Below are 20,314 nucleotides of genomic sequence, written 5' to 3'. Positions count from 1 at the left end.
CCCTTTCAAACAGCCTTACCTTTGTCCAACAGCCCACTTGCAGTCCAGCTCCCCAACCTGGAAGCCCATAAAGCCTCACTGTTCTCCTTGCCGCCCACCACCAGCTGCTCAAGGGACACAGCTGTTTGCTTCCAGACCACCATTTTGCCACCCACGGTTTGCTTCCAGGCTCACATTCGCGAATCGCCGAGAATATCTGTTGCTGTTCCACAAGTAACTAATAAGCCCCCCCGCTTCAAATATTTTTAGTGGCAAAAACAAGCAAATGCTCCCTCCAGGCTGCAAGGCTAAAGAGCTTCTCTGCCCTGAAATCTAACATGACACTCAACATTTCCTGCCTATAACCAAACCTATACTAGACACACACTTGGAGAGAACAGCCTCTCATGAAGTCATCCACTATGAAAGAAGGATGGGAGGGCTGGCCCCTTTTTAACACAGTCCTTACAAGGGTGGCAGCAGAAGAGTGAAGAGGCTCCTCCAACAGTAAAAGCATGGCCCAAATCCTCAAGGCTTTCCTGTAACTCAAGCATCACCTTGCAAGCTAGACAGTATTGATTTACACACCACCAGAGGGAGGGCCCTGAAGTGCTCAGTCCGCCTCTCAAGGAGCAAGTGAAGAAGTAAAACACAAGGAGCAACAAAAACTGAAAGACCACCTGTCTAATTCAACCATGGCCAAGCAGAACTTCAGGGAGGGGGGGGGGAATGAAATCAATTCAGAGGCTTGATAGGAAACCAGGCCAAAGCCAATTATTAAAAAATAGCCCTATTTCGTGCATCGTAAGGCCTTACATAATTTGGGCAGGTATAATACTAAACTGCCTCAAGAAATTATATGAAACCACACTGGGAATGATTTGGGCGCACTGAAGAACAACACTTGAGCCATTCCAGTTGATTCCCGATTCATTCTTCTATTATCTCCCTGACTGCTTAATGTAACCACTATACACTTCTCATTCTGCCACAGTGTTTTGGAATACTCAAGTTTGTCAAGAAATGCAACTTTCAAGAGCTAAATGTGGTCTCAAAAGAGCAGCTGCTACAATTGTAACTCTGAAATTCCCACAGTTAGCAATCTGCATTTGACCAAGAAGTCAGGCATGGTCCTTCTCACTGCCTTGTTTGCCAACGTGGGATGATTCCAACAGGACACCGAGCAAACAAAGTGCTGTGTGACAGAGTAACCCACACAAGCGGCTCCCAGACCCAGGAGCATCAAGACTCGCACCCAAGGGGCAACTTACGGTTCCATCAGGCAGCAACTGCAGTGTGTACACTAGCCGCATAGAAGAACATACACACATCTATGGGCATGGGAGGGACTTCTGAGGGTCTGAGCCAATAATAAGCTGCAGGCAAATATAGTAGCTGCAATCCTATATACAGCTGTACACTCGCCCTCTCACAACCATATGCAAGGTAACTGGCAACATATTCCGCCTGTTCAGTGCAACCCTGCCGAGTTGTGACACCAGGAAAGAAAGCAAGATTTATAAACACAGCACCACCTGCTAGAGGTATTTCTGTACCTGGAGCAGTCAACTTTCATTACTGCCAGTTTCTTATTTCCAGCTGCAGACTGGCCCCCGGGTTTACCTGGCCTGACATTTCTCTTTCTGTGCTGGTGGCGTGGGCACAAGCTTGCACTGCTCTCCGCTGCATACATCACCCATGACTTGGCCATTCCATGTCCATACGTTATTTCTACACTTTCCCCACACTCACTGTTGTTGTTTTTTAATTCGTGGGGAAACATTGCACAAGTGAGGCTTGTTCTGAATGGGATCAGTGTTCCCTCTAACAGAGCTTCCCAAATGTTGTTGACTACAACTCCCAGCATCCCCAGCTGCAAAGGCCATTGGCTGGGGATTATGGGAGTTGTAGTCAACAACATCTGGGGATCCCTGTTAAGAGGGAACACTGAATGGGATGTTACACGCATGATGAAGGGGGTGCACGTGCCTACTCCTCCATTACAGAAAGAGGACTGCCAGGTCGAGTAAAGATGTCATCCAGCCCAAAGCCAAAAGGAAAGCTGGTCTTGCGGTAGCAAGCCTGAATTGTCCCCTTTGCTAAGCAGGGTCCCCCTAGTTTGCATTTGAATGGCACCTTTCAAAGTGGTGATTCCCTTTATATTTAGCAGGGGGGGAGCAACTGGCCATATTCCACCCCCAGCACAGCATCTCGTCAGTGGTTGTGACTGGGGGGCATTCCAAATACTGGGCATTTCTTTTTAGACTGCGACTTGCAAGCCCTTCTGGGACAGGGAACCATCCTATTCTTTTTCCTGAGTAAATCACTTTGAGAACATTTGCATTGAAAAGCAGTAAGTAGGTATAATAGTAGAAACCATAGAAGAATTATATACACCATAAAAACATGTTCAAAGAATGGCAGTTCCCGCTAGCAATATGGGATTCCTCCTGCATACATTTTTCATTTTACAACAGCTTGGCACAACTTTGGCCCCTCTGCAGATTTTGGACTACAACTCCCATCATTGCTCGTTACCGACTATTGTGGCTGGGGATGATGGGGGTTGTAGTCTATAAACAGCTGGAGGGACAAGGTTGTGCAGCCTGTTTTACAACAAGGTTGTTACCCTGATATTGCAAGAAAAATTTACCTAAAGCACACAAGTAAACCAGTGAGCGGAACTGAAATACAAGCCATTACTGCAAAAGGAAGTGCTTTACACAGCACATCATTAATTTATGGAATTCGCCACCACAAGATGCAGCGACGGCCACTAGCTTAGACAGCTTTAAATAGGGATTTGGCAAATTCACGGAGAAGAGGTCAGTCAGTGGCTATCAGCCATGACAACTCTATGAAACCTTCACGTCCAGAGGTGAATATACTTCTGCATACCAGGTGCTGGTGGGAAACAGTGGGAGAGATTACTAGTTTCATGTACTGCTCATGGGCTTTCCCAGAGATTATCCTACTGGTCACTGAACATCAGTGTTCCTTCTAACTGGGATTCCCAGATGTTGTCGACTACAACTCCCAGAATCCCCAAGCAAAAGCCATTGCAGCTGGAGATTCTGGGAGTTGTAGTCCACAACGTCTGGGAATACCTGTTAGAGGGAACACTGGTGGACATCTGGCCTGATGCAATAGGGCTCCATGTTCACAAAGTAATGGTTTGAGTTTTGCTGAGAATTATTAATGTTTAGACAAGTCTCCTTCTAGGAGAAAGGAACATATGAAGCAACTCTTGGGATCAGGAAAAACAGATCAGGGGTAGGCAACCTTAGCTCTCCCACTGCCGAACTAATAAATAGTGGCTGGGAATGATGGGAGTTGTAGTTCATCGACACAGCTGGAGAGCCATGGTTGCCTACCCCTGCGTAGCTTATATAGCAGGCAAACCAGAATACAGCCTCAAATAAGCAAGGTTCCAATGTGCCTTCATATTCAAAATTAGGCATCAAAGTACGCTGGCACAAGATCAGCATGCATTATGTCACCCTCTTTCTCCTCCCCATTCCAAACACCACAACATCATAAGAACACTGTGCTTTGCCAAAAGAAAGCAGGGAAGCTGCCGTCACCACCAACGCGACTTCACCCCACCATGTCAGGCAACTCGAACCAAAACCCTTGTGCAAAGGCTTCTCAGAAAACCAGCACGCTTCCAAACCATCTTGGGCCAAAGTGGGGATTCCTATCAACTTGGGGTAGGACAACACCACAACAGAAATGGTACCAATTACTTACTAGCAGGAGCAGAAAGACAGCTGAGAATGCAAGTTTTTAAAAAATCACTTAGGAGGAACTATTATTTAATATGTGGAGAATACTACAATTAAGTATTAATCTGCAAGCAGGTGGGAGAGTTATACAATGGGCACCTCAGGGTGGAAGTTGGCGAAGAAAGGGCTACAGTCAAGGCCTGTGTCAGAATTAACAGAGACAGAGAAATCACAGGGCAATGTTCTAAGAGGAAGGATGGAGGAGAGAAAAATCACACCATATTTTAAGCATGTGGGTGAGAAAAGTATCAGGAAGGAACTATTATTTAACATACGTGGAGAAGGCTTACTATATAAGGACAACATTCACCCTTGAGATATGCCATAATCACACGGAAGCTGGCGTATATTGAGGGGGAGCACATCATCATTATTACAATATTATATGTCTCATCTTTCTGTAACCCAGATGGCTCGCAATTATAGAACAAAGCAACAAAATCACAAGTATAACAGTAAGTTATTTAAAAGAGCAACAATTTAACAGACTGTAAGAGAGACATCAACGATAAGCAGCATAGAATCAGTCCTCACTGTTTGCCAAAAGGCAAGCAGAGATAGGGCCAGGCTATCTGTCTGGGTGCAAAGAATACCTGTGGGGGAACTGGATGGATAAACATATACATACACGAACACACACACCTACCTCAATCAGTTTATTTGTCTAGCCATAACCATAACTAAAGGATTTAATTCAAGAATTTGATTTCCCTGTTAGCTGAGCAAAGAGGCACCTTTTAAAGTGGTAATTCTCTCTTATATTTAGCAGGAGGAGAGCAACTGGCCCTATCCAACCCCAGCACAGCATCCCTCCAGTGGCTCTTGCTGGTGTCTATCTTACATTTCTTTTTTAGATTGTGAACCCTTTGGGGACAGGAAGCCATTTTATTTATTTATTTCTATCTATGTAAACCGCTTTGGAAACTTTTGTTGAAAAGTGGTATGTAAATATTTGTCATATTCAAAGTTAGAACAATGTAAGAAGATCACAGGACACTCAAAACATTGACTCAGATTAATTTAGAACAATTAGACAGCTTATATCAGCTTGCCACGTACTTTGATAGCAGAAACTAAAACATGGGGCCTACATACACACACTCACACACAAACAGAAACAGATAAATAGAGACGCATAAAAGTGAGGAGAATTAGGCATATGGGTAAAAGGAGAATGGAAAGTTATGCTTTAAGAAACAGAAAGTGCCAAGATGGACTGGGAACGGGAAGGGGGGAATCCATGAGAAGGAGCAGGGTGTGCGAGTTGCTGCAACTGGCAGGTATGCCTGTGAGAGAAACTGAGGAAGGCCAGGCACAAACTCAGTGAGACCACCTCTGGATGATTGACCCCCACCCCTCATCCATGCCAGGCCTCATTATCTCTATGGGTACCAGAACAAACCAACAAATACTTATATACTAATTTTTGACAAAAGTTCCCAAAGTGGTTTACACAGAGAAAGCAACAATACAGTAATAAGATGGCTCCCTGTCCGCAAAGAGCTTACAGTCTAAAAAGAAACATAAAGGTAGACACCAGTAGCAGCCACTGGAGGAATGCTGTGCTGGGGCTGGATAGGGCCAGTAGCTCTCCCCCTGCTTAATATAAGAGAGAATCACCACTTTAAAAGGTATTTCTTTGCTCAGTTAGCAGGGGCTAACTGAGAATAAGGTGGTAGAGTCCTCCTGAGTGAGCAACTGGACTATACCAGTTGAGGCTGCAGGTGGTGGTTTGGGGCAGGGGAGAGAAGAAGAAACCATATTTTATAATGCAATCTCTATTTTTACATGTTAGATTTTTTTTATACCACCCCACCCAGATAGTGACGGGTTCTTCATGAACCCCACCATCTAGACCACCGGGGGGGGGGAGGTCTGGTTGCCTCACTTGGCCGCAACCTCAAACCCTACGGTTGCCCCTGGGCTCTGGAGCGTGCTCCCCAATAAAACCAGAACCTTCCCATCAGTGTTCCTTCCAACAAGGATCTCCAGGTGCCATTGACTACAACTCCCAGCATCCCCAGTTGCAACAGCCTTTGCTTGGGGATTATGGGAGTTGTAGTCCACAACATCTGGGAATCCCTGTTAGAAGGGACACTGCTTCCCATCTTGGGCTGTTTTTAAACCACCTTTAAGGACACGTCTGGGCCATCAAGCTTTTAGTTTGACAGGGCTGCCCAACTTCGGCCCTCCTGCAGATGTTGGCCTACAACTCCCATAACCCCTGGCTACTGGCTGTGGCAGGGAATGATGGGAGCTGTAGTCCAAAACAGCTGTGTGTAGGGGGGGCCTAATTTGAGCAGGCCTGTTTTAAGAGTTTCATTTAGAGTCATTTTAATCTGCTCATACCATTTTTAGGCTGGGGTGGCGGTTGGACTGGACGGTCAGCCGCCCTGAGTTTTTCTATACAGCGGTGTATACCGGTGCCACCACCAACCAATGGCGCTAAGCCGAAATCTAGTTTTTTAGATTTCAAGGTGTCTTTACCTATTGTGATTGTGATCTGTTTCAGGAGTTTTAAATTATTATTATTGTTATTATTATTTCGATTTCTAAATGCTTCCTGTGTTTCAAGCTGCACACTGCCTAGAGACTTCTAGACTAGGCGATAGAGGAATTCGATAATTAAATAATTAAATAAAAACAAAATAGGCGGTGCACAAGCATAAGAAGAGACAGGAGCCCAAGAAGCAACTCCTGAGGACAAATCCGAAGAAACCAGTTGGCAGCCCGGCCGCCCACCCGCCGCCCGCTCCCCAGCAGGAGCCGAGCCAAGCGGGGACGGGCAGGCAGGCAGGTGCGTGGCGGGGCCCCCTCCCGCCCTGAGGGGCTGGATTTCTGCTTGCGGGGAGGCTCGTTTGGGTGCCTCCTTCGACCGGCCCTCCAAGGCGGCGGAGCTCACCTGCGCCGCGCGGGGGCCAGGACCCAGCCGCGGTGTCGCCGACCGCCGACCTCCCACCCCCCACCCCAGCCCGGTTCCCGGGGGGCGCCGCGGGGCCTGCGCCTCGCTCACCTCACTCCCGCGTCGCCGCCACCTCCTCCTCCGCCCCTCGCAGGCTGCCTCCCTCAGCCCGCCGCCGCCGCCGCCGGCGTCCCCCCTCGCGTCACGTGACCCCCGCGCGCAGGAAACAGCCACCCTCTCGCCAGGCTCCGCCGCTCGGCGGGAGGGGCGGGGCGAAGCGGTGGCTGCTGGGAGGTGTGGTCCGCGCGCGCGGCCTTCTCTGCGCCTGACGTCACACAGGGAAGCCCCCACCACCACCACCACTGGTGCCTCTCGGGAGTTGGAGTCCAGTCTGTAGGGGCTGCTGGGTCTTTAGCAGGCCGCTGAGCTATTGGGTGCGCGCGGGTAGGAGGGGGCGGGGCCAGTCTCGCCCGATCTCTCAAGAGCCCCGCCTCCTCGGGAGGGTGGGGGCGGCGGAGAGAGCGAGCGAGCGAGCAAGAAAAGCAAGTGCGCGCCAGCCGGAGACGAAGAAGGGCGCTTAAGCCGGGCTCGGGGGCTTCCTCGTCGGCAGGAAGTCCCGCGCAGCTCAGGGCGGCTTGTCCCTCCCCCCTCGCCCCCCACCGGCAGCGCGTGCACCGCCAGTGCTCCCTGCGCCAGGGACGCTGCCCAGAGGCCCTTTCACTACAACTCCCAGCACCCTCGGCTGCAGCGGCCTTGGGCTGGGGATTGCGGGAGTTGTAGGGCAGCCCTTTGTGTAGAATACGTGCGATGAGGGCATAAGACCAGCCCTGCTGGATCAGGCCCGAGGAAGCCCATCTAGTCCAGCATCCTGCTCCGCACAGCGGCCCACCAGGAAGCCCGCAGGCAGGAGGGTTGCCCTATTGAGGCTTCCCAAATCCAGGTGGCCTAATTTGCATTCTATCTATCTATCTATCTATCTATCTATTTATTTGTTTATTTGACAGATTAAAATCCAAGCAGGGCAATTTCAATCTGGGTGGAATTTAGCAGATGGTTGGAGGAGTCAAAATCCCAGGGCCCCCCCTAAACTCCGGGGGACATGGCAACCCTAACAGGCAGGAGCTGAAAGCCCTCCCCTGCAACTGCCTCTGAGGCTGGAGATCGCCTATAGCCCTCTGACTAGTAGCCCTTGATCGATCTCTCCTCCATCAAGTTATCCAAACCCCTCTAAAAGGCATCCAGGTTGTTGGCTGCTTTCACCACATCTCCTGGCAGAGGATTGCACAAGTTGATAATGCTTTGGGTGAAAAAGTACTTCCCTCTTGCATGCAGAAGGTCCCTGGTTCTGTCCCTACCAGCATCTCAAGGTAATGATGATAAAGACCTTGCTCTGCTTTGACCCCTGGAAAATTGCTACCATCTGTGTTGACAATATTGAAGTAGTTGGGCAGCTTTTTATGTTTCTCGGTTTCTAAATGCTGTACATCACTTACCAAAAATAAATAAATAAATCATCTATGTCTCTGACCAGTGTAGAAAGCTTATTTTAAAATTCTGCACACTAAATCCTATTAAAACCATCAATGTATTGAACTTTCAAATGAGAGTAATTGCATTAGATAATATAAGACTATCTCCCCCTGCCCTTCTGTAATAATGTGCACATTAGGCATACCCAGATAGATTCCGATTGTTTCCATTATGATGGAACTATCACAAGAAGTGCACAGAATATATTTATGTGGAACCTCTTCACACATTACCTTTCCCCACACAATCCTATAACGAGGGATAATCAGGATGGGTGAGGAAAAGAAACAGGCAAGTTCCATGGATGAACCCCCTTTTAAAATTATTTTGTATTGATGTCTTCAGGGTTTTTGCTTTTTTGTTCAGTTACCTTGAGTTTTCTTACCAAAAAAGGTAGGATATAGTTTAAAATGATAAATAATAATTTAAAAAGCTCTTTGCGGCCTGCTATTCCGTTTTGTATACTGCTTTCACTCACACACACAAACACACACACACAGTGGCATTCACAAAAACCACACTGCTAACTGGACCCATGCAATGCTTTCCTCTCTCCTCCCCTCTCCCTCCTGCTGTTCCCGTTTCTTTTGGAGACACCTGATTGTGCTGACCTCAGTTGCTCAACTGCTGGCTTCAACCTATTTAAAGCCCATTTCTCCACCTTGTCCTTTTACAGCATGGGCTCCTGGCTGAATCCACATCTGCGTCACAGAACAAGCCATTCCACTGCAGTAAAAATGAACCAGCAGTTGGGACCTGGATGGAACAAAGGGAGAAATTCCAGGAAGACACAAAGTCACCGAGGGGACCATGCCTGCATAGTTCTATATAATTTGAGACATCCGTAATGCATCAGACTGTATGTGCGTGTACACACACAACTTTCCCCCCCTTTTTCATTCCCTCTCAGTACTATCATGCAGAGCTTCCCAATTAAGCCATCTACACCTGCTTCATGCCATTGATATTACATGCATTTCTCTTGTTCAGCCTCTGGTTTGTTCTCTGTCTCAAATCTAATTTATAGTCCTAAGTGTAGCTGTTGACTAATTATGCAGGGACAGGAGAGGATGCCCAGCCCTCTGCACCTCCCAACTCACAGACAGATTTTAAGTAACACTGAGACCACCATGATTTATGTCACAGAGTGGGTTTTTGTTGTTTCTTTTTGATGTGCAACCAGACAAAAACTTGCTGTTCTTGCAAAACAAAGACACAGAAGTGCAGTTCAAAAGCTCAGCGTTCCAGTTAGTGTTCCAACTACAGGAGCGCCATTGCGTTTTAATTTAGTCTGATCACCGTTTCCTCTCCACTGAGTTGGGACCGAGCGGTCTCTCCGCAGAACTGCAGTTGCTCAACTCCCCGCCTTGCATGCTGCTCTCCCGACTGGCCTCTGCAGTCTTCTTGACCGGCCTCCCTCCTCGGCTTGGCAGGCTTGCAGCTGTGATGCAACTTGAAAGGCTTTCAAATTAAAGCTGAACTTTTGCACCCGGCTGCAGCTGTCTTGAGCATGCAAGGTGAAGGGAAGCAGCCGCACGGCACAGAGAGATTTCTTAAGCAAGACACTACCTCAGTCGACTCAGGCACATGCCGGCCTTCCCACCACTTCGCCATTTCTTCCCTTGTTCCTGTGCATTCAGTATAACTGCAACCAAAGAGAGAAAAATAATAATAATAGACACAGCATACTACTCTCCTGGACAACTCTCTGAACTTCATTAATCCCTGAGACCAATGGGCCATTTCAGAAACCGGGTGTATCCCCTTAGGCTTGTGAAATAGGATTCTCCAGTCAATTAGCAGAACTCTGGGCAAGTCGCCTCTGAGAATTATCCGTTTTACTGTACTTCCTTCAATCTTTTCTTCCCCAGTGCTCTTTAGGGGATAATTCTTGGTGGGGCGGGGGGGATTACATGATTTCTTTTCATTTATATTTTAAAGCAGTTTATTATCCCAAAGTGACCTCTCTTTGGGGTTTGGGAGATCAGACTACTTACAGTAATCTTCCCAGGACTTTCTTACCCCACCATTTCTACTTGCATTAACAGGAGAATAAAAAGTGCATATATCAAATTAACTGGGATGACTGTATCTACAAGCATAAAAGCAGGCAATTAGTCTGAAAAATCTGTGCGTCACGAGAACCAGATTGGAAAGTCACTAAGTTTCTAGTCATGAAGGACTGTAAAGAAAAGCTTGAAAGGAACAGTGTGCAGACCTGAACTCCTAGCAAGCAGAGGGATTCATTTAAAGGACCTAGACATCATCTTAAAGGTAAAGTTGTGCCGTTGAGTCGGTGTCGACAGAGCCCTGTGGGGTTTTTTGGTAGAATCCAGGAGGAGTTTACCACTGCCATCACCCGCGCAGTATGAGATGATGCCTTTTAGCATCTTCGTGTATCGCTCTTGCCCAATATAGGTGTTCCCCATAGTCTGGGAAACATACCAGCAGGGATTCGAAACAGCAACCTCTTGCTCCCTAGGCAAGTTTTCTTCAGGCCTCAGCTCTCTCTCTCTTCTCCGGAACATATGAAACTGCCTGCTACTGAGTCAGACCATTTAGCTCAGCATTTTCCCACACTGCCTGGCAGCTGCTCTCCAGGGCCTTCGACAAGAATCTCTCCCAGTCTTCCTTGGAAGAACTGAACCTGGGACAAAGCACATGTGGGGGAAATCCTCGACCACCAAACATTAGCCCTTCACTTTCCATTCACTCTGTCTTGCCTTAGGCTTATTCCAGCCTCCTAGTCAGGGGTCTCCTCATGAATTGCCACAGCACGGAGCCACTGGCAACTCACGAGAAAAAAACGGGGGTTAGCAGAGCACGCGCTCCACTAGCCCTGCTTCAGGGGACGGGCACTTCGGGAAGTTTGCCCGTTGCTTCACACAACCAGGAAAAACTGGGCTAGCCCGGTTTCTCCTGGCCATGAGAATAGCCTCATTCTCTTCCTACTGGGCTATCAGATCCTTCAGCCTTCCTCAGTGCCAGCAAAATCAGAGATGGCAATAAGTACCACCAGGTTATACAGCTGGCCGTTGTTCTTGGGGGCGGGGGTGTTTCCGTTCTGGTCCACAACTGCGGATAATGAAACCTTGAGTCTATGGTCACTGGGAGGGTTAGGTTCCTTGAGGTTAAAATATGGCTTTAAAAGTGGGGAGGCAGAAGTAAGAGGAAGGAAGTACCGTGCCATGCTCTCCAGGTCTCTCCAGCTGCAATGCGCCCCCCCCCCAATTCTGCCCATCTTTTGTGAAAAATTGCAGGGATATTTGTTTTTTTAAATGGCTCTCTGATGCAAAACAGTGGCTCGAAATGACATCTGGCGTCATTTCCAGCCACCCAGGAAATTCACGGATAGGCAAATTTTTGCCTATTTTTTAACCTCGGGTAACAAGGTTGGGTCTACATTGCCCAATCACAGATATGTGAAACTTCGGGTGCAAGGATCATGGAAAATGAGGGCTACCTGTACTCACTTCCCTAGCAAGTGTCTCAAGAGCCTGGGACATTCAAAAACATAGTTAGTTTGTACATTCAAAAACATAATTGGAGGGTGTAGTCCACTTCTCCTTACCCCTAAATTGTGGGTGTATTTTTCACTTACTACTGACCAGAAACGGGGCTGTGGTGTTGTAAAGTTGGGCAGCCATGCTAAGTTACAAATTAAGCCTCTGAACTTGCCCATCAAGATGTAGGGTTGCCAACTGAACAGGAGAGATTTTAAGTTGCATATTATTATTATTATTATTGAATAATAATAATAATAATAATAATAATTCCTCCTCCACCTAGATATTTGTATATTGCTTTTCAACAAAAGTTCCCAAAGCAGTTTACATAGATAAATAAAAAAAGATGGTTCCCTGTCCCTAAAGGGCTCACAATCTAAAATAAAAATAAAACAGGCACCAGTAGCAGCCACTGGAGAGATGCTGTGCTGAGGTTGGATCGGGCCAGTTGCTCTGCTACTGCTAAATAGAGAGAATCGCCACTTTTTAAAAGGTGCTTCTTTAGGTGCTCCGTTAGCAGGGGTTAAGTTAGCATTCTGTGCCTTTCACAGCAGCTTCACTAGCAGAAATCGGCAGGTGAAGATTTTCATGCCCTGGAGAGAAACACAGTCACCTGCAAATGTCTGCAGATTAAAAGGCACAGCTACAGAGGCCTGAAAAGTTGGCAGCCTAGCCAGAGGAAAGAAAAACCTCCACAGGCAGCATTAGACTAGCCAGAGGGTTCTCACTACTCCAGCCACAACAAATAAGCACATGTCCCATTTTGAATCAATGTGCTCACAGAATGCCTTCCCAAGACATCATTGCTGAGCCCAAAGTACTATGGTAGAACAGCCCTCTCTCTCCCTTTCACCCCAAAACCCTCGTCTAGCTTCTGGGATTCAATTTCCACAGAAGGGCTGCAAGATTTGTGGTTCTGTTCTTGTCCAAAAATAATAGGAACCTGTGAGTTGCCTATATTAATTCAAGTCAAGGTTACAGGTGTGTGTGTGCGTGCTGCTTCTACAGGGAAAAAAGGAAAAAAACGTGCAGTGAGTGCAATTTTTCCCTGGCAGTTTTTATTATGGTATGAAGGAAAAACATTTTGGTGTGCTTGAAGTGGACGTTATCTTACAAATGGAGAATGATGTGGCTATTAAAATATGATTACACAAAGTATGAACATTTTTGAAGAAGTTTACAGTACAACGGATTTCTTTTATAAACAGACTCTTAAATATACATATGACAGGAAAAACATCCAGAATTAAGCTATTTGCGTTTATAGACATTTTCTTTTGGTGGGTGAGGGGAGAAAAAGAGAGCGCCTCATATTAAAAACAGAGAAGAAAATACAAATTATTATTTTTTTAAACCAGGAACAAATCACCTGTACACTACAAATATACATTGTCGGGGTGGGCAAACCAGGAAGCGGTTATTATCATTGAATGGCTAGAGGCATATTTTCAGACTGGTTCAACGCTCTTCTGGTACAGAGAACTTTGCACAACAGCACTTCATATAGTCTCTGCTCAACAACTTTATTGCTCTGTGGGCTGGTTCACACAGGCATGTACATCATCACCGGATCAGTCGCCTGATGGGCTTGTGGTTGAACATGCGGATGAACACACTGAGGCGATACCGAAACCCTGCCTGTGGCTTATTCACACAGGTGAGTTAAGCCCTGATGCCGAAGTTGCTGAGTAAGAACATGCATGTGTCAACAGCAGCAAGACTCTGAGAAAAAGAAGGGCAAAAGGATTGTCGGCACCTTCAGTCTAGCAGAGGTGCTTGCCACCATGGGTCATTCAATAAGTGAATCTCCGGGCCAGCTGAAGACCGTCTTGTCCGTAAGATCAAAATGGATTTTTAATTCAGCTAATCAGTTACATTAGTTTGCCGCAGGGCAGGGGAGGGGACAGGGAGGTAAGTAGTATTACAGTGCTTTCTTCCCGTTTATTCTGTTTGCTGGAACACCCCTAGTTTGTAAGTTATGTCAAAAACATAAAATATTTGATGCTGTAATACACAGTATTACTGAAACTAACAATAATATTTGCATATTTAGAACAAGGTGTAATTCAAATCCTATCATATAACAAAACAAAGCAAAGCAAAAAGGAGTAGTCTATAGGGTATTTACAAAGAGTCCAAAGAAGTATAAATACTTCTATATTTAATGTATAGGAAAACATAATTTACAAATATTCAAATATACACAGTCGTTCGAAAAACCTGGGAGAAAGGTGAAGAGTTTCGTTGGGCAAGTTCATTTTTTCGTCACTGAAAGATGGGGGAGGATTTGTGTTTAACATTTCTTTTTGTTATGAGTCCTGCACAGAGATTTACCCGGGGTCCCTCTGCTTTCCGTCCAGAGTTACACGTGTCCAGAACTTTGGACATGCTGCCCCAAAATGTCATCTATCATTGTCAAATTATTTAACCAGTCCTCGTCCGTGCTGCCGCCGCCGCTCTTCATGAGCGAGTCGATAAAGTCTGCCTCATTGCAGTTCCCGGGCAAAACGGAATTGTTCTGCTGGGTCACGTAGTTGTATTGGGGCGGCAACTCAGAGGCCGTGTTCATTCTGTTGAACGTTCCCGAGGGCTGGCCAGTGGAGCCGGGATAACTTGGTGGGCCGACTGCTTGAGCGGAACCGAGCTGGTTAAAACTTGACACGCCTTGGGGCATCGGTTTCATAACATTCATTGCAGCTGGCAAAGGTCCCCTGGTCAAATTGTGTCTCAGGTTCTGATTATTCAGAGTGCCCAAACTCTGCCCAGGCTGCCCAAGACTGACTTTTTGCATTTGTCTAGCCTGGACTCCGGGAGCGATGCGATTGGGAGGTACCACAGCCTGATGGGAAAATGGCTGACCTGGAATATTGGGCCTTGTATTCTGTTTGGAGAAGAGAGGGTTACTGGCAAACTGCTGCTGCATGCTGGTGTCCATTGGAGTTTGATTGGGCATCCGTGGGACCCCTGTTTGTGTCCACATCTGCGCAGAGGCATTGGAGTAGATGTTGGGCATGGCTGGCAGTGCTGGCTGTCTCAAGTGCTGCTGGGCAGAAGAGTGATTCACTAAAGAACCGGCGGTAAAGCCCGACAGGGCCATGCCTGGCCGAGCTGCAGGATGGCTGTGGACCGTTTGGCACCCTGAATTGATGCCCAATGAGCTTTGGCTCGGCCGGAGTGGGAGATTGAAATCTGAATTCGGTGGGAACATTCCCGGCTGTTTGCCGGAGTTGTGTGGCATCATCACCATTGCCCCGCTGTTCTGGTTCACAGCAGCCGGCGCGATCCCAGAGGCCAAGGTGTTCTGCAAGATGCCCTGGGGGGATGGCATCATACGGTGGTTGCGGGGAGGAGTCTGCATAGGCTGGCTACAATCAGTCGGCATGGTCTGGGAGACTGCTGGGGAGAGAGAAGGAAGGCATTACAAGAAAGCAAGCCAGCCCTGTGGATTCTTCACCTACCGTTTACATTCTTCAAGCAAAATACAGGCGGCCCTTTACTTTCACGGGTTCATCTCCCACAGTTTCGTCCACGTTTGGGGTAGCTTCCTTGTAGATCAGTTCAGTTATTGCATGCATAGTTCTGGTTATTCATGGGTTTTCCCACTTGGGAAACCTTTAACTAAACCCATCTACCTGGAGCAGCCCATAGGCCAGCTGGAATGATGTGTGCAGGTTGCTCCAAGAAGTTTAAAGTTTACATACTCAGTCTCTAATGGCTTTTCAGCTAGCGCTTGGGGTGGAATATTTCAACTTTAAACTTCCCTTAGCAGCCCACGAACCAGCTGAGAAGTGCAGAAGCGGCTCCTGGGGGTTTAAAGTTTAAATATCCAACCCCACACACCAGCTAAGAAGCAATGAGTGGCTGAGTATTTAAACTTTAAACTCCCCAGGAACAGCCTGCAGAACCTAACCTCTTTTTTCAGGTTAGGTTTCGTATTTGAATATCATGGATTTAATGTTCGTGGAACTCTTCTGCAACATTACCCGTGCGATGTTCAAGGGCCTCCTGTATACTGTGCAATAAGCGGGATTCGCCATCTCAGGCTTCTGCACTGAGGAGAAGGAGTGTTTCAACTCTCCCTCATGTTAAAAAAATAAAATTCCCTGCACACAAAAAGCCAACTTGTCAGAAAGAAGGTTAGGCAACAACCCTTTGTCCTGACTATTCATCTTCTTATGAATGAGGAAGGAAGAATTACGGTGACATCCTTGAAACATACAGTTCAGACACTAAAATTTCACGATTACAGCTCAGCTTTCTAGGGCTGGAATTCAAAGCTCATTTTTAAAAATAATAATAATACCACCACCACAATGAGGGAGAATGTTGCCGCTCATATTCCACTACCTTGTCCCCTGTCCCATTTCTCCATCTCATTTCAAATCCGTAGTTTCTAAATTAGAAACCTTTTCAGAATGCTGCGTTCCAGCTCCAGCTTATAAATTCGGGTGTTACACACTTGGCTTCTCTCTGCTAAATTTCATGGCTGCTCAGTCCACGGCTCTGTGACCATCACCCTCCAAAGCTTTGAATGGCAGTTTCTTCATTCCAGGAGGCCCTTCTTTTAAAGAAACAGTCCAGCTTAAGCAACTCAGTAGTGGAAAGCATGCTGGATTTGTGACTTCAAATAGGATAGAAAACATTTATTTCTAATTAGAGTTCCCTTTAAATCCTTGAATTGAGGGGGCACAAAAGCCCAGCTTTGCAGAGCATGCTTTCTCTCTCTCCTTACCAGGAAACTGATTCATCTGCTGGCCCACAAAACTCCTTTGCTCGGATGCCACTCCCAGCATGCTGTGCCTCTGCTTTTCCTAGGGAACAAGAAACATAACAGTAGCAGCAAGTTATTACTCAGGGGGGCCACTACCAACTCCCAGGATCTGCTGAAGCACACTCAGTAGGCAGAACTGAATATCTCCATGGGGGATGGAGACAGGGTGGAATGAAGTGACTTATTCTGCTTTTTGGCTCCTGGCACCCCAGGTCACATCAAAATACTGTAAAAGTACTGCCTGCAGTGTCTTTATAATACTGGCAGCAGTATTTTTTAAATATATATAATTAAATATAATGTAATATCATTAAAAATACTGTCCCACTCTCTCACAGAAAGGGAGAAAAGACAGAGACTTAAGCATCAACTTTCTCCATCACTGTTGCACAATTCTAGCTGTGGGTTCGTCATGATGCTTCTCAACAACCCTTAATTCTGTATAAATTAAACTGGATAATGAACTCCAGAGCAGTCCAACACATGCAGAGTGAAAAGTGATGGGAACACATTCCCAGAGACTGTGCCTAAAAGAGGATTATACAAAACATGGGGCTGGAGAACCAGCCTTGTGGTAGTAAGCCTGAATTGTCTCCTTTGCTAAGCCAAGTTTGCCTTGGTTTGCATTTGGACGGATGACTACATGGAGAGTCAGCATGGTGTAGTGGTTAGAACACTGGACTAGGACTTGGGAGACCCAAGTTCAAATCCCTGTTCAGACACAAAACTCACTGTGTGACTCTGGGCCAGTCACTTCTCTTTCGGATTAACCTACCTCACAGGGTAAATTATACCACCCTGGGATTCTTGGAGGACAAGCAGGAAATAAATCTAAAAATTAAAGTGAGCACTGTCTGCTGTAAGATGTTGCCCTTATGGGATGGGGCCAACAAAAAGGAGCCAATGGCTCTGTGCTTAAAAAATGAAGTAATATCCAGGGACTCAGGAAATGCAGATAAACGAAAATTGCCTATATTTCCTGCTGCAGATTAAAAAACTGGATCTCTAGACCCATCCACGGATACATGAAACCTCAATCTGTAGAACTGCAGATAACAAGGGTCTTCTGTATATACATATTTGTAGTAGTCAACTATTAAGCCAAAAAATGTTATATACCAGGACTGACTGCAGAAGCGGTTGCAGAAAAAGGGATTGTAAACTGACTGGGAGGAAGAGTAGCTTCCATTAGAAGAGATTAATCTAGTGCTATCACCAAGTTATTTCCTAGAATAACCCCAGATATACTAGGTGTGGCCACTTAAGCTCCACCACTTTGCTACAATCATCTGGAAAGTCTTGAACCTTGGCCCTAAAAGCTATTGCATAGTTTCCCCAGAAGAGGAGAGTAGACCGACCTGCAGCTGTTGCTGCCGCCTTATGATTTGCTGCTTTAGTAGATGGTTCCTCATGGTATAACCATTCACCATGGTTGGAGCCGGAGCAGGCACTGAACCTGCAGGTGGGGCAGCTCCTGGTTCCTGAAGTCTAGCAACAATTCCAGGGGGTTGGTCCTGTCAAGAAAAAAAACCCAGAAAAAATATATTTACTTCTCACTGGAAAGAACACCACAGGGACCATCTGTTCACAACCATTTCCAGGACCAACACAGTTCTGACATCACATCAAGTCATGGTTTGGACCAACCGCAGTTTAGAACACAAACCATGGTTTGACCTTCCAAACAATCAATTGGGCAAACTGCGGCTTGGAGCTTCTTGGTTGCATTTGTTTCCCCTTCTGCTGAGCATTCCAGTCTCTTGGGTAAAGGGCCTCCAGACGTGAAGCAAAAGCCCAAGGTACTTATCAATTCAGACATCATGCCAAACTGTGGTTACATTTCCTTAATCATAGTTTGGTACAAGATGCCTGACTTAAGCCTCCGAGTTCCTGCCTAGGGAGCAAGAGAGAGATGTCATGGCAAGGCACACAGGACAAATTGTTCAGCTAATCCAGCTGAAGGACTTCTGGTGTACTCCTGGAAGTAGCACCAGGGCTACTTAGTTAGCAGGGCTACAAACCCCTGCTAACTAGGCTACCTGGCACCTTTCAAAATGGCAGTTCTCTTTCTAGAAGCGAGAGAGCAACTGGTCCGATTTACTTCCAGTATAGTGTTTTTTAGACCACAAGCCCTTTGATGACAAAGAACCTTCTCGTTATTCTTTTCTATGTAAAATGCGTTGATAACTTTTGTTGATGTTGATAAGTGGTATATAAATATTGTAGCAGCAGCAGTAATAATAATATTATTACAGGCTTGTCAAAACCTCCCACCTGGTTCCCGGGATCCAGATAGAGGAATGATTGCGAATTAAGAAATCCCCCTGCCCCTCAGGCTAGTGATAGGTCACAAGTGACTAGGGTGTCTACAGGCAAAAGTAAGAACAATCAACAAGTAACTTTTGTGGCCATTTGCAAGGCTGAAGTAGTATCTCAATGACCAAAAGCGTTAAAGAAACATGCAGACTTTAGGTAAAAAGAAAAAGTTAAAAAGGGAACAACCCTCTCCTGCGTGTTCAATAATTGCCTGGCCCAGGTTGTCCTGGATTTTCTAAAGAAGCAGGAGAGACCATATTACTCCGGTGTTGAAGGTACGACACTGGCTGCCGATACATTTCCGGGCAGAATACAAGGTGCTGGTCATTCCCTATAAAGCCCCAAACAGCTTGAGTATTTAAGAGAACGTCTTCTTCGCCATGAGCCCCACCGTCTGCTAAGATCATCTGGAGATGTTCTTCTGCGGTTGCCACCAACTCTGCTTGGGGTCGGGCCTTCTCCGTTGCAGCCCCTGGACTTTGGAATGCTCTCTCTGTTGAAATAAGAACCTCCCCATCTCTGGCAACTTTTTAAAAGGCACCGGAGACACATTTATTCTCCCAGGCTTTTAATTATATTTATGGTTTTAATATTGGGTTTTCAAGGTTTTCAATGATTTTAATTGCTAATTGAGTTGATGTTTTAAATGATTTTAGTTGTAAGCCTCCCAGAGATGCAAGTTTTGTGCAGTATAGAAATATTTTAAATAAATAAATAAATAAAAATAAGTACAAGAAGGCCTTTAGAGATCAGAGGGGCTCAGCCAGCTAAATACTCTTTTCATGGTCTCACTTGAGGGGCTCAAAGAAATACCTGCTCTGAAATATCACCTTCTGGTTGCTTACAGAGTCTAGAATAACACACCATATCCTGGCTCTATTCTCGCCATTGTTAAAGCAGAGAATAAACACAGCACACCACGCCTTAAGGCTCAGGTTGACTTGTATCCTTTAGGCAGATCTGCTTATCATCTCATATGACCCTCCCCCTCCCCAAAGCAAAACAGAGAATGTCACAGCTCATAACAGCTTAATAAACCAGCTTGTAATCCGATACACACAACAGGCAAACCATTTGTCAGGCTCTCTCTTCTGTTGGCAAGGAATAGGCAAGCCTCTGAGTTACACAGAGTAGTTTGTCAGGTATACTGTAGAAGACAGCCAGTTACCAGTTAGAGGGAAGAAAAGGGTCAGTTACTATTGCAAGAGCTTCAGCCACACCATCCTCCAAATCACCCATTATGGAGGGAGGAGGAAGCATCCCTGAATCATACAGCCTGTGGCCAGAGTGAGACGCTTCATGATGCATCAAGCGAGTGATGCTACCCTGTTTACTATTCCTCCTACAGGAAGCGACAGCTGTGCCGAGTTACAAAAGCTGAGGATATTATTTGAAGCTGCCTTATATGGCGTCTGATCACTGGTCCATCTAGCTCAGTACTGGCTGCACTGACTGGCATGGCTTTCCAGGATCTTAGACAGGGGTGCTTCCCAGCCCTACCTGGAGATGCCAGGATTAGAACCAG

General features: G+C 46.3%; 2 protein-coding genes and 1 long non-coding RNA gene across 10 annotated transcripts in view; 1 reads left to right on the top strand and 2 right to left on the bottom strand.

The window, feature by feature from the left end:
- Positions 1-6,967, bottom strand: part of MTM1 (myotubularin 1) — a 42,578-nt gene extending 35,611 nt beyond the window's left edge. For 2 of the 4 annotated variants that reach the window (XM_053273991.1, XM_053273992.1), the window contains exon 1: positions 6,778-6,906. The gene's annotated coding sequence lies outside the window, so the exon portion shown is untranslated. Of the gene's footprint in view, positions 1-6,777 lie in introns of all 4 variants that reach the window. The other 2 variants (XM_053273994.1, XM_053273993.1) reach the window with 2 other exon arrangements.
- A 34-nt stretch (positions 6,968-7,001) lies between these two features.
- LOC128335531 (uncharacterized) lies at positions 7,002-9,185 on the top strand. Its single transcript, XR_008311649.1, has 2 exons — positions 7,002-7,606; positions 8,873-9,185. It is a non-coding gene; the product is annotated as an uncharacterized LOC128335531 (long non-coding RNA).
- A 3,549-nt stretch (positions 9,186-12,734) lies between these two features.
- The window catches only part of MAMLD1 (mastermind like domain containing 1), a 309,533-nt gene continuing 301,953 nt past the window's right edge, over positions 12,735-20,314 (bottom strand). For 4 of the 5 annotated variants that reach the window (XM_053273720.1, XM_053273721.1, XM_053273722.1 and 1 more), the window contains 3 exons: positions 17,832-17,987; positions 16,435-16,513; positions 12,735-15,098 (listed from right to left, as the gene is read on the bottom strand). In XM_053273720.1, coding sequence (XP_053129695.1) covers positions 14,065-15,098; positions 16,435-16,513; positions 17,832-17,987 — 1,269 coding nt within the window. In that variant the 3' untranslated portion in view covers positions 12,735-14,064. The remainder of the gene's footprint in view (positions 15,099-16,434; positions 16,514-17,831; positions 17,988-20,314) is intronic. The other variant, XM_053273719.1, reaches the window with a different exon arrangement.

This window comes from Hemicordylus capensis, chromosome 11 (assembly GCF_027244095.1).
Source record: "Hemicordylus capensis ecotype Gifberg chromosome 11, rHemCap1.1.pri, whole genome shotgun sequence".
In the NCBI taxonomy this organism is placed as follows: Eukaryota; Metazoa; Chordata; class Lepidosauria; order Squamata; family Cordylidae; genus Hemicordylus; species Hemicordylus capensis.
Note: the sequence above shows the minus strand (reverse complement) of the source record. Positions and strands in the feature narration are given on the sequence as shown.